Source organism: Zosterops lateralis (assembly GCF_965231275.1).
Source record: "Zosterops lateralis genome assembly, chromosome: 22".
In the NCBI taxonomy this organism is placed as follows: Eukaryota; Metazoa; Chordata; class Aves; order Passeriformes; family Zosteropidae; genus Zosterops; species Zosterops lateralis.
Genome location: NC_139782.1, coordinates 7,692,576 through 7,704,973, shown reverse-complemented (window position 1 = coordinate 7,704,973; position 12,398 = coordinate 7,692,576). Strand labels below are relative to the sequence as shown.

General features: G+C 43.0%; 1 protein-coding gene across 1 annotated transcript in view; it reads right to left on the bottom strand.

Annotated features, from left to right (window-relative positions):
• Positions 1 to 318: 318 nt before the first annotated feature.
• UBE4B (ubiquitination factor E4B) overlaps positions 319 to 12,398 on the bottom strand; it is a gene marked incomplete at its 5' end in the record, with an annotated part of 32,298 nt that continues 20,218 nt past the window's right edge. Inside the window, 14 exons of the mRNA XM_083876995.1 lie at positions 319 to 847; positions 1,172 to 1,318; positions 1,738 to 1,912; positions 4,041 to 4,232; positions 4,576 to 4,710; positions 5,792 to 5,936; positions 6,179 to 6,305; positions 7,046 to 7,281; positions 7,681 to 7,779; positions 8,124 to 8,251; positions 8,762 to 8,861; positions 10,978 to 11,116; positions 11,335 to 11,533; positions 12,009 to 12,122. Coding sequence (XP_083733121.1) covers positions 789 to 847; positions 1,172 to 1,318; positions 1,738 to 1,912; positions 4,041 to 4,232; positions 4,576 to 4,710; positions 5,792 to 5,936; positions 6,179 to 6,305; positions 7,046 to 7,281; positions 7,681 to 7,779; positions 8,124 to 8,251; positions 8,762 to 8,861; positions 10,978 to 11,116; positions 11,335 to 11,533; positions 12,009 to 12,122 — 1,995 coding nt within the window. The 3' untranslated portion in view covers positions 319 to 788. The remainder of the gene's footprint in view (positions 848 to 1,171; positions 1,319 to 1,737; positions 1,913 to 4,040; positions 4,233 to 4,575; positions 4,711 to 5,791; positions 5,937 to 6,178; positions 6,306 to 7,045; positions 7,282 to 7,680; positions 7,780 to 8,123; positions 8,252 to 8,761; positions 8,862 to 10,977; positions 11,117 to 11,334; positions 11,534 to 12,008; positions 12,123 to 12,398) is intronic.

Here is a 12,398-nt window from a genome sequence, read left to right as displayed (position 1 = left end):
GAAATCCTGGTAATTCCCAAGCATCTCATTCATGGCAGCTGTTTTAAGGTATTTCTATCTCAAGGCTTTTCACAAGTACCAGAGCATCTTGATCAACATAAAGGAAAGGGACATCTCAAGGAAAGGAAATTAAAATCCGTAAGTGAAGTCTTCGCATTTTTTGGAATTATCCTTGTGTCTAACACGAATTAAAAACCAAATAGGCAAATATGTGTAATATAAAAATACGATCCCAAGATGAACACTTTGTTGCAGGCACAGTTATCGCACAAAATATGTTCTTTTAAGGGCAGGGGAATGATTTTGATTTTCAGAGGGTTTGTATTTTTTTTTTTGCATTACAAAAGAAAAAGACAGCAGTGCAGGTTTGATGGGTGGAACAGAAAGAAAGTAAGGGAAAAGAGAAAAAAGTTACTTTAGCAGCAAAATGTCCAAGGTTCTAACCACAATCAAATTAACGGATATCTGGCGGTAAAAAACAAGGTTGAAGGGATGCTGCCCTGATCCATTCGTCTTTGCTAAAATAATTCAGCTGTAAAAACTCCAAAATGTGACATATTGAAGGACAGTTTTGTAACATAAGTAACTTCCTAGCTTGTCCTCCATGTTATTGACCATCGTTATCACTTAAATATATGTACAAGAATTAAGCTGCTTTTTCCTCCTTGTCCACATGCTCCTGGTCACTACTGCGAGTGCCGTGGGCGTGCCAATGCCACAACAGCTCCAAGGGTGTGTGTGCTCCACTCCTGCCAGGGCAGCCCACGCCCTGCTCTGCCCAGGGAACTCTAATGCTCGTTCTGCTTGTCTCTCATCCAGGCTTGGATCTGCTCTTTAAGTTCTGGCACTAGGAAGGTAAAAAAAAAAAAAAGAGAAAAAAGAATGATTAAATTACTTGGTAACAGTACTATGAGAAAGACCCTGGTGACCAATAGCTATTCCTCATTTATGTACCATATGCTATTCCTCATTTATATACCATGATGTTTTTCAGCCCAGTAACAAAAGCAAAGGTGTGAGGGTTTCCCCCCCCAAGAAAAAAGGAAAGCAGAAAGAATGAACTTTCCTGTGCAAGCTGAAATGAAAGAACTGTTACCTCCACTGAGGCCTTGTGACAGTCCAGACCTGCCCACAGGTGTGCCCCAGCCCACCCCAGGCCCTGCCCAGGTACCTGGTTCCAGCATATTCTCTGTCAGCGTCTGGCGGTTGAAGGGGTCGGTGGAGGAGTTGAGCAGGTGCCTCAGGATGATGGACCTGTCCATGATGGTTCCCGAGGGCAGCCTCACGGGGTCTGTCATCAGCGTGTCCATCAGGGGATCTGAGGGCACAGGGCTCTGCTCAGCACGGGGAGGAAACGGGCAGATTTTACCTGCCCACAAACCCACAGTGCAGAGCCAATGTTCAGGGTCCCCAGCACACTGCTGAAGTTACAGAAAACGGTGAAATGGACATAAATCTTTATAGCACTTTCCCCTTTCTGCCCTGGGACTCAGCATTCCCTACTGTCACCCTGTTTTCAGTTTTCAGGGCTCATTGTTTTCACCTACATGTAGCCAAGGCATGCAGGACTGGGCGGTACAATCCCAGGGAAAACTAAAGGAACTCTCAGCTCTGTATTTACTGAACTACATCACTGAACTAGAGGAGATGCAAGGCTTCATAAACAATATGAAGTCTCTATTAACATATGGAATCCATGTGACAAATGAAATCCAGGGTTTAGAAGACTCCACTTGCCTCTGAATTCATCTGGAGCGTCGCTGTAATCAATCTCTGCACGGGCGTTCTTGGCAACAATCTCCTCCACTTTCTCTGCCAGCAGTTTGAATTTCTCTATTGCTATGGTAGACTTGATTCCAGCCTTCCTCATCTTGGAGATAACCTCTTCAAAGAGCTCTTTACTGTAGGACCTCTACAGGCAAAGCATAAAAGGACAACTTTGCTGAGTCGTAGTAACCTTACGTGCCATAAAAATAGTAAAGAGATTTAATGCATTTTTAAAAGGCAGGAGGAAGGATCAATGAAACCTCAACCTTACATCAAAGCAAATAGTGTGTAGGTAGCATTCATCTAGCACCAAAACGTCAACATTGGGGTAGACTTAGGATTTTTTAACCTGTCATCACCACTGTAGAACTGTTAAGGGCCAAAAAAAAAAAGGCAACATCACCTAAAGAAAATGAGGAAGACACTCAGGGAGGCTGCCTGTAATTATTAGAACTGTTCTTAGACAAGACATCTGTCCTGCCATTCTCCTGTCTGTATTCTTGTTCTCATAAGTCTTGGCTGAAAATACAGCATAAAATGATTTTTTTAACTTCTCTGATAATATGCAAAGCAGTACTGTGAAATGAGTGATTCTTTCTCCTAATCCAAACAAGAACTAACAAAAAACCCACCCCACAATGTTGCAAAAATAGTAAGACAGCTCAGAGAGAGTGAATGCTGGAAATTTGCCACCCAGTGCAGTAGGAATATCCAGAGAGACCAAATGCAACTGAAGCAAGCGTTACTTTCATGTGAAAAAGAAACTTAGGGAAGGACTTTTATAGCTCTCTGTGTTCTACAGACACCCCATTTGCTTTCAAGTTCACAATGTCATGTTTTGACATAAACCTTTTCATAAAAAGTGTTATTTACTTTACTGCGCAAGGTTGAATTATATGACAAAACAAAACACACAGAGTCTCACAGATTTCCATTTCCCTTGGGATTGTTAAAGTGCTCGACACAGCCCCAGGTCTTTGCTGTGCACTGCAGCCAGCAGTGCCATTGAGCAGGCAGGACACACAGCCATGGCAACGTGCCCAGGCCTCTATAAACATTTGCACATTCCCTCTCCTGCCTGCTGGGATTTGCAAATGGGACATCTCTCAAAATGCTTTAGAGAGATCCCACCATGATCAAGCAACTTTTTGTTTGTTTTGTTGGTTTTTTCTCCCAATACCAGCAGCCATTAACCAACCACACATTTCCTTGGTTTCTTTCCTGTCACTGACAGTTTCCAAGAGACTGGTCACTCCCCCCACTCCTTTTTGATGAAAGGCCACTTTGTTAATTAAGCTTTTTTCCAGTTCTCACACCCTCAGGCTTCTTTCTTTTGAATCCCTACGTCAGTCTATGCACTTGCTGTGGCTGGGATGGATGAATGATGAATGACATTCTCACTTTCATATACCCTGAATAGCATAAAAATATTCATTATACACATGCAAACACATAAGGTCTGTTTCAGATGTGTTACTGCTATTATCTGCAGTTATCACGACTTAAATAACTATAGAAAAACGATCCTGAGCTACCCCTAAACATGCAAACAGCCTCATGTGCTGTAAACCAGCTTCCACTAGAATCTCAAGTAGCTGCTGTGACCATTTCTTCCCCTCTATACTTTACAAAGTTTGTATTAAAGACAAGGGCATGGACAGATGTGACTCAGTAGTTTGACAACATTACAGGAACACAGAGCTGGGCAATAGCTTATCTTGCTCCCAGTATTACCATGAGGAGTTCAAAGGTGTCCTTAATTGTCTCATACAAGCTGTGCTTTGTCAGTTTATTACAGAGCCATTTAATAAAGTGGTTTCAGAGGGAATGCAATTTGGAAACTGCTATTCTAGAGAATGAACTTTGATTTGTTGAAGGAGGCTCTTGGTCCCAGCTCTGCCTGTTTCGATGAGGAAAGGGGAGGGAGGCAAAACTGCCTCAGTTCTCCAACCTGCAAAGGGACAAAGTATTTCTGCTAATCCACAATGAGGCTGTAGGCAATAAAGGCATGTAGGCACCATGCTCAGGAAATTTCCTGTGCCTGTCAAGTGCTGTGGATATTTGTGTATGTTCACAGGTTTGCAAAGCACTGGGAACACCCATCTACAAAGAGCAGACAGAACATGAACAGATGATCTGAAAGAAAACAAACTGCAGGGATGTCAAACAAACTGGCTGGCAGCACAAGTGAGATGAAATGCTTCTAGAATGTTCTTCAAAGTCCTGTTTGTCCACAGAGCTTTTCCCTTCTCCTTCATCCTTCTGGAGCTCACCTGATCATCAGCAATAGCTTTAGCAAAGCGAGCACAATCCAGCTGCAGATAAATGTCAGTCAGTTGGTCCAACAGCTTCTTTGGTTCAAACCCGTATTTCTCTGGGTTTTCAACTTTCAGGTCACGGCACTTGGGGCCACACAGCTGCTGTAAGTTAAAGTTCAACATGGCAGCCAGCCGTGGTCCAAGCTCCTGCAAAAGCAAAGTAAAACACAGACCACAGTGTGAAGGCAGTGATAAAGAAGATTATCACTAGAGTTGCACACAGCAAGATCAGGAATTATTAACTAATTAACTTTCATTTGGTAGCCTTGCAGGAAGTGCCTGTTCTTTATGCATGTTTGCCATTAAAAAATGTCATGCAAACAGTTTCTGTCTGGAAGGATCAAACCATCCCAGTGACTCAGGTAATGCTCTCAACATCAAATAACATCAACAGCAATTAGATTCTAATGAGTTGGAGAAAGGGGAGGAGAATTTCCAGGTTATAATCCAGAGATGTTAGAGAAGCAGCTTAAATGTGAGCAGGACTTACAGGTCTGAGAAAAGGCTTTTGGACCTGCTTGGTGAGGATATGGAACATATCAACAGTTTCTGTTGCCAGGGCAAGATATGAGCGGGACACGCGCTCGTCCTGAGCCAGCTGCGACTGCCGGGCCTGCTGCTGGTCCTGCAAAACACACACAGGGCTCACAGGCCACGGATTCCCCACATTCACCACAAAACCCCACAGCCACAGTGCTAAGGGCAGCGAGACAAAAGACAGACAGTAATTCAAATACAGATGTGGGATAGCTTTTAAACTAAGGTACAGCTGCTCGCTTGTATTGCCTGCTACTAATGTCTGCATCGATTTTACAGAATTCTGCAACACTGAAGAATGAATGCAAACAGCATAACAAGCCCCCGTGGTTATTGAGTTTGTTTACATCCTCTAACTGCTCCTCACAGCTGCAGAACTGGGTTATGCTTCCTTTCCATCCAAATGCCAATATTTCAAAACCAGCTTGGGATCTGAGAGTCAAATGAAGTTCTCTCTAATTCTCTCTAATTTATGCACCATCATAAATAATAAACACTCCCCAGTGAAACAATCTGTAGATGATGTACCAGCTCATTTTGTAACTACAATAATGGCTTTACCTTGCTGGTAGGCAGAGACAGGAAGAGAGGCTTCAGAAGAGCAAACCAGAATATGTTTAACAAACAAGATCTTTATAGCTTTTCCTTTTGTACTTTTTCTTTTTTTTAAATCAATAACCTTAAAATAGAAATACCTGACATTGGTGGGTCAACACACACAATTACTGCTTAATCAGGCCAAGCTCTGAGGTACAGGACTATAATTGTCTGCATCAAATCTACCACGGACCAAAGCATTAACAGAATAAAAGCTTCTATTCCTTGAAGTCAATTCAACTGGCGAGCATCTTCCCAAACCTCCTTCAGGAAGGTTAAAGTCTCGGTTTCTCCACTTAGAATTAGGTGCACAGTAATTTGAATCTTTATACTATTCCTACTTCACACCACTCTTTTTGCCAGCCACAACATCACTGGGCAGAATGATGGTTTTTTGCAGAATTTCATCCAGAGTGACCATGGCCATACTGGCAGCAAAAAAGGCATCAAGAACTGCTCCTCATAAGCAGCTCTTTGGTGCTGCCCCTTATAAAAAAGGGTTTTTTTTAAATGGTCTTGTATTGAAGAATTAAAAATAAGTAAAGGGCACTTTGAAAAACAGCTCTGTTCACCCTGGGCAGCAGGTCCCATTGCTCTTTATTCTTCATCTCCTCTTGCACTTCATGGATACGTTTTAGGGACTCCAGACTCTCATCCAGCAAGAAAGTTGTGTCATTTATCAGCATGTTGATGTAGCGAACAAACTGCTTCCCAGAGCTGAAAACATCAAACACAGGTATCATGGCAGAGCAGGTGGGTGTTGCAGCCCCAGCAGCAACTCCTGCCCTGCACATTTCCACCAACGACCCCATTCCCCCAGCCAGGCTGGCTGTGTGTCCTGAGCCCAGTCCAGGAACACTCCAGCTCTGCTGGGAGGGGCTGCCATGGAAGATACAATGGGAAAGCAGCATCACCCAGTCCCAGTGGCAGTGACCTGCCTGGGACAGCCCCTTACTCACTTGAACTCTTCCATAAATGTACCATGGTGAGCTATATTCTGCCAGAGGCTTTTGAAAATGGTGCTGATGTGGTAACGGATTGTAAACTTGTCATAGAACTCGCTCGTGGCTCCGGTGTGTTCCACATCTGCAAAAGAAAACAGATCCCAGGATTTCCCACCAGGATTCACTGGCAACACACCTCTCCCTGCTGCCTCCAATGTGATGAGCTTCAAGCACCCAGAGAAACTTTAAAAAATTAAATTCAGTTCCTGTTCAGAAATCTCCATTTTAATTCCCATTAGAAGAAGCAGCACTGTACATTTTCTAATCTAGACCCAACCTCATTTTGGAAGAAAAACCCCCAGAAAGCAAATTATGCTGTGGTATTCAACTCTGCTCTTCATCCCACAGTCTAAAATCTCACTAAGAAAACTCTGGATACCCTACAAAAATATCTGGTTTTGTTATGGGTGCAAAATCTCTTCTAAAACATCAAAATCTACAGGACTGGCAAAACTACAACTACAAGGAGTTTTAAAATCCCAATATTCCTTTAGAAGCAAAGCAAAGAAGCAGCTTTAATTTTGGGATCTAAAGACCACAAAGGCAATTGTCACATTGATTCACACTGCTGGAGTTGTCAGTGCACAACAGTTTGTGAAAGGACTGGAATTCTCAAGGTTCCATCTAATGCTATTTCCCCCAATTCCTGAGCTATAAAGCCTCATCTTCACAAGACTCAAGATCTATTGAGGGTTTTTTGGGGTTGTTGAGGTTTTTTTGTTTTGGTTTGTTTGGGGTTTTTTTAATAGTTACAAGAGCTAACAGAGCCTTTGTCCTTAGAACACTGTTGTGCACTCAGTGAGCTGCAGACAAAGCACTTACCTGTGTAAAACTTCATCAAGGAGGGGACTAACAATTTAGTGGAGAGAGGGTGATTCTCAATCATTTCAAAGAACTTCTGTGTCCGGGGCTGGACAGCTGGATTTGTCATGAACATCACTTCCACCAGCTTGGCTACTAAGTAAGGATTTCGGATGTAGTTCTGGTTGCACAGCATCACAACAAGGAACATCACTATGTCCTGAGTGCAGGGCTCATACAGCACCTGAGGAGCGTATCTGCAAACAGGAAAGCTAAATTAAAAACCCCAACCCTAATGTTCTAAGATATGGCTTTTAAAACACATTATTCTTGCGATGATTTAACATGCCAAAAGATCAAAAGGTCTTACTGCAAACCATGAAGAAAATTCCTGGGGTGAGAACCAAAAAACTTTCACTTTTCAACTTTCAAAAACTATTTTCTTCCAAGAAAAATCCAGGTTAGAAGGGGCTGTGGAGCCATCTCTGCATTACAGCTGCAGCAAGGCTGCCCTGCCATGACCTTATGGCTGCTGTTAACAACCAGAGCATTAACTGCAGATAGAAAATGACTTTTGCACCCTCAGTTTATGCAGGTGCCACCTGCTAAAGGGACAAGTGGTAGTAAAGGATTCCTTTAAATATAATTTCACTTACTGTACAATAAAAAATAAAAATTCAGCAACATCTTCTACGTAAAACTCCGGCAATGATGCAAATACTTTCGGAACCTCAGGAGTTAAAGGCAATTTTATGCTGTAAAACAGAAGAGACAACAAACAGGAGAGTAAACCACAAAGTGTCATGTGCTCACTTACGGAATTCTTCCATGGGAACCCTTTCTAAAAATCTAAAATTGACTTTTTAGAGCCCCATGTCAGAACTTCAAGGGTACCAAACACACCTGAGGGAGCCCCCAAACCCAACTGAACATGAAACTGAATAACAGACACATCCCATGGAAAGATGTGTGGCACCAACCACACAGCAATGCAGACACTGTAAGTAAAAATAATTCTAGAACTGCTAAATTCAGTGAGCAATTGAACATGATCTGAAATATCTTTGCTCCAGCTCCCACAAATAAAGCTGACACTCACTTGGGATAGGCAGGGTCGAGGATGCGAAGCATCAGCTGAATCACCATGCCATAGAAATTCAGGCACCTCCTGAGGAAGTTCTCATCCAGCAGACCAGCATCTGCACAGGCCTTGCACCTCACCAGTTTCTGCAGAACATGCACACAAAAGTAATCCAGGGAAAGACAGCAAAAATGCGAAGCCTCTTCAAGATAATCAATATATCTGTGAATCATGACAATTATACAGTGGTCTCTTCTTACAATAAACCCTTATCTCAAGAAAATAGGGCACATAAACCCCAACTTAGCAAGTAAAATACAATTTAGAGTTGCAGGAACAGATGTGCCTTTCACAAACTTTATGGGAACAATGAAAGAAGTAACAAATGTATGAAAGTGGAAAAAAAACGTGGAAAAATGTGGGATTAAAGCCATTTTGGTGCTACTGAAAATTTTTATACGGAAGATCTAAGCAGAACAGGCTTTCAAAAAACAGCAGCCCAGCTTACTCATCTTTGCAGGAATTCTGTGTGAGATCCCAGGGCTCAGAGGTTCAAACCCACCATTTTCAAGCAGCATCAGAGAGAAGCTGCAACTTAAACATCAGGACACAAAGGCCACAGAAGTGTTTAGCTGAGAACTGAATCACTTACAAACCTTGAGCTGTGTCTTGCACCGTTTGAGCATCTCTCGATGCCTGGTGGCCAGGGGAGAATCCTTCCACTGACTTTCGTTGTTCTTCAGATCTTCAACAGTCCTGAAAACCAGATGCAGGAACTGGTTATCATGGCAGAGGGGAAATGTGCTGCCAGCACAAGGCATTTCACTGACTTATCTGCTAAAAACCAAGTGGGGAAAATGCTGATCACTTTCAAAGAAATTACCCATCATCATAAAAAGAGAAATAAGTTGCTTTTGTAAATGCAAACTGAACATCTGCACAGGCAGAACTCAGAGGCACCACACACTCAGAGGGCTCCAACACCCCTGACTGTCAGACACACCAAAGGGATCAAACACAAGGCTCTATCCTGCTTGACAAACTAATTTTCTCCATTGTACTTAAAAAAAATTTTGCCTTTTTCCACACTGATGTCTATGGTCACTCTAAAGGAAGGTTAAAAGGATGCCATGAAAATTAAACCTTAACACAAGGAGAGGATGGTTCAGTTAATGAGACAGAGGGTTCATTCATCTTCTGGTATCAAAAAGGAAACTGGGAGACAAAATCAGCTAAGGAAGAAATAGGTGGCCAGAAAGTCTTGTTAGAAACAAGAAAGTTGCAGGTCTATATCCTGTGTATCTTCCCCTTTCTATTGCAAATGATTTCTTTGAGTTTTGTTCTACACTTCTCATGCTCCACTCCCAAGGAAACTCAGGTTTGTAGAGCTCAGGACATGAACAGTCCAAGGTCTCTCTGTCGGTGGAAGGACCAGAAGGGCAAAGGGGTTGATATTCCTCCCCTTCCTCACCCATCTTCCTCTGCTGCCCCACAGAAAAGAGAACTTAAATGCACATTACACACAAACACCATTTGCATTAAAAAAAAATCTGCAGATTGACATATCTTAATCCTTTTCAGGAAATGCAGCTGATTAGAACCAAACTCATACACTGAACTGCATGAATCCCTTTTCATCCCTTCTCTAAACACAAATTCTCTTCCACATCAATCTCTGCCTGCAGCAGACAAATATCCAGTGTAATTTCTTTACTAACAAGATCTAAAGACGTTTCCAATGTTGCAAGCAACTAAGCAATTCATGGAAAATGCTGAAGCCTGAGCTCCTATTGCTGCCAGTAAAGCCAAGAGCTCTTGACTCTGCAGCACTGGATGGGGCCTGCTGCATCAGCAACTCCTGTGAAACAATTCTAAATAAGGAAAAAGCAGCAATTCCTTTTTCAAGCCAACATATGGCTTTTTTACAAGTAATCCACGGGCTGTTTATAGGAAAATAGTTTTTCCTTTAACATGTACTGACTCTTCCTGCTCTGCTCTCTGCTGCTTCCCAGGTTCTTGGCCTGCATATGCTTTAAAAATGAAATCATTTCAAATGCAGTCCAAAAATCCTGTAATGAACTCATGGCATTACTGCCAAGGAACACTTACCAAAATGCAGTGGGTGCAATTATAAACAATGGAAAATACTGATGATACAAAAATCTGTTCTAATTTTAACAGAGTATTCTTCAAGGTTTAGCAACTGTAAAAGTCTATTTGAGTTTATGCCAAGAGAAATTGAAAACAGGAGTATCTTCGTGTTAACGCCATAATGTATTTATCATTTTTAAAACAGCAAACCATATGCTGAATTACATGTAGAGAGCAGTATTAGGAGTTCACTGCTGAAAGCTTCTTTCCCTTGTCCCAAGAGTATGACAAATTCTGAGGGGAAAAAGGTAAATATCTTCTGGGATGTTCAAAACAGCTCAGGCACAACTCCCAGTGTCTTATTTCTGAAATCTCAAGTCACCTGCACAGTGCCCTGATTATCAGACACAGAAATGACACACAGACTCACACACTCACCAGCTCTGAGCACTGGTGCCCACACCCCGCCAGCCACACCACAGGTTAGTGATGATGAACACTGCCAAGTGGTGCCATGAATCCTAGGATGTTCTAAGGAGAGTTATCTTTTAAACAGAATGGTCTCACCAACTTGAGCTGCCTCATGTAACCAACAGCCTCCATCTCAGTATATTTGAATTCCTGGATCCCTCCACGCACCCAAAAATCCCCAAGGGCCAAAAGCAGCAGAGTGCCTGAAGGCTGAGTGTGTGTTTTCCCCAAACTCTCACTGCTATTTTATTTCATTTCCCATCTCCTGGCCTGGTGAGGGGCCCCAGGAGCCCCCAGGGAGGCTGCAGACCTGTTGAGCTCCCTGATGGCGCGCAGGCGGCGGATGTAGCGGCGGCAGCTGGGCAGGATGGACAGGTGGTGGGCGTGCAGGGTGAGGAAGAAACATTCCGTGGGGAACTTCGGCTCAGAAAACAGAGACTGATCCCTGTCTGAGGAACAAAAAACAGCAGAGGTCAATTAATTAAAAATGAACTGCCTTATCTAGGGTGAGATCTCAAATTCAACTTTCTCTAAAACAAGGAAAAGCAGACAGCATCGAGAAAAGGGATTTAGGAAAAGGGAATTCTTTGCTGGAATCAAGTACTTCCATGTCCCTCCATATCAGAAGGCACAGTAATGCTTAACATATCTCAGTAAGAGTACTAACAAAGCTCAGCAATCCAGGCTGCAACCTCCTCCATTGTTGCTTTCACTCTTGTCTCATCTGTGGGGAGCTCGATTCGACACCTGGGATGGAATATGTACATGGGATCAACCGTTTCCAGCTTGATCTTCGTACTCAGCTGCTGCAGTACCCAGAGGAAGTTGAGCATGAAGCCATCTGTAGACACCAAACGATCATCTGTCTGTGGGGTGAGAAAGCAAAGGGCTGAGGACAGGAACTGAGAAGTACAGGGGGCCAAAATCCCATCCCTGTGGTTTCACTGCAGCCAGGCCACTCCAGATCTGCACTGCTCCTTTTACACACACCACAGAGAGCCCAGCACTTCACTAGCTGGGCAGGCAGAGTGTTAAACACAGGCAATGGAATGATGCCCTCAGAAATGGGGCAGGGCAAGTACAAAGCTTTGAACATGTAATACAGAAGCCCTGTTAATGAAGTGACATCTCAGTTCTAAGAGAGGAAATAAACTGTTCAAATAGGTAAAACAGATTAAATTCAGAAATGGAAAAGGTACTAAAACAAAGACAGGGCTTCTTGCCTGTGGTAGCAGCAGGCACAAAATTCTTTTGTCCTCCATTCCAGACCACCACTGCATGAGCCATGTGGTGCTATTTGTGGCTGGGTGAATCACAGGAAGAGCATTTCCCTTTATTTACCTGCATTTGGGCCTTCTTCATGTTGGCATTGACCACAGCTGCCATGTAGCCCAGCGCCGCCTCCCGCGTGTCCCCGTTCAGCAGGATGCTGTGCAGGATCTTGAACAGCTCTTGCTGCAATTGCAAACAAACCCCTCTCAGCACCACGGGCCTGCTTTCTCTTTGTCTGTGTTGCTATGTTCTACAGAATCCACAAAACTCAGTAAAACTTCTGTTATGGTCTTATCACCACCTTCACATGCATATATTAGTTATGACATTAGTTAAATCAAAGATGCAAATACAAGAGTAGTGCAACACACTACTAACACAGTATGTATTTACTATCCTTTAACATGACCTGTAACTCATGACTAACTGATCTGATATTTCCTGAACTGGCTTACAGCC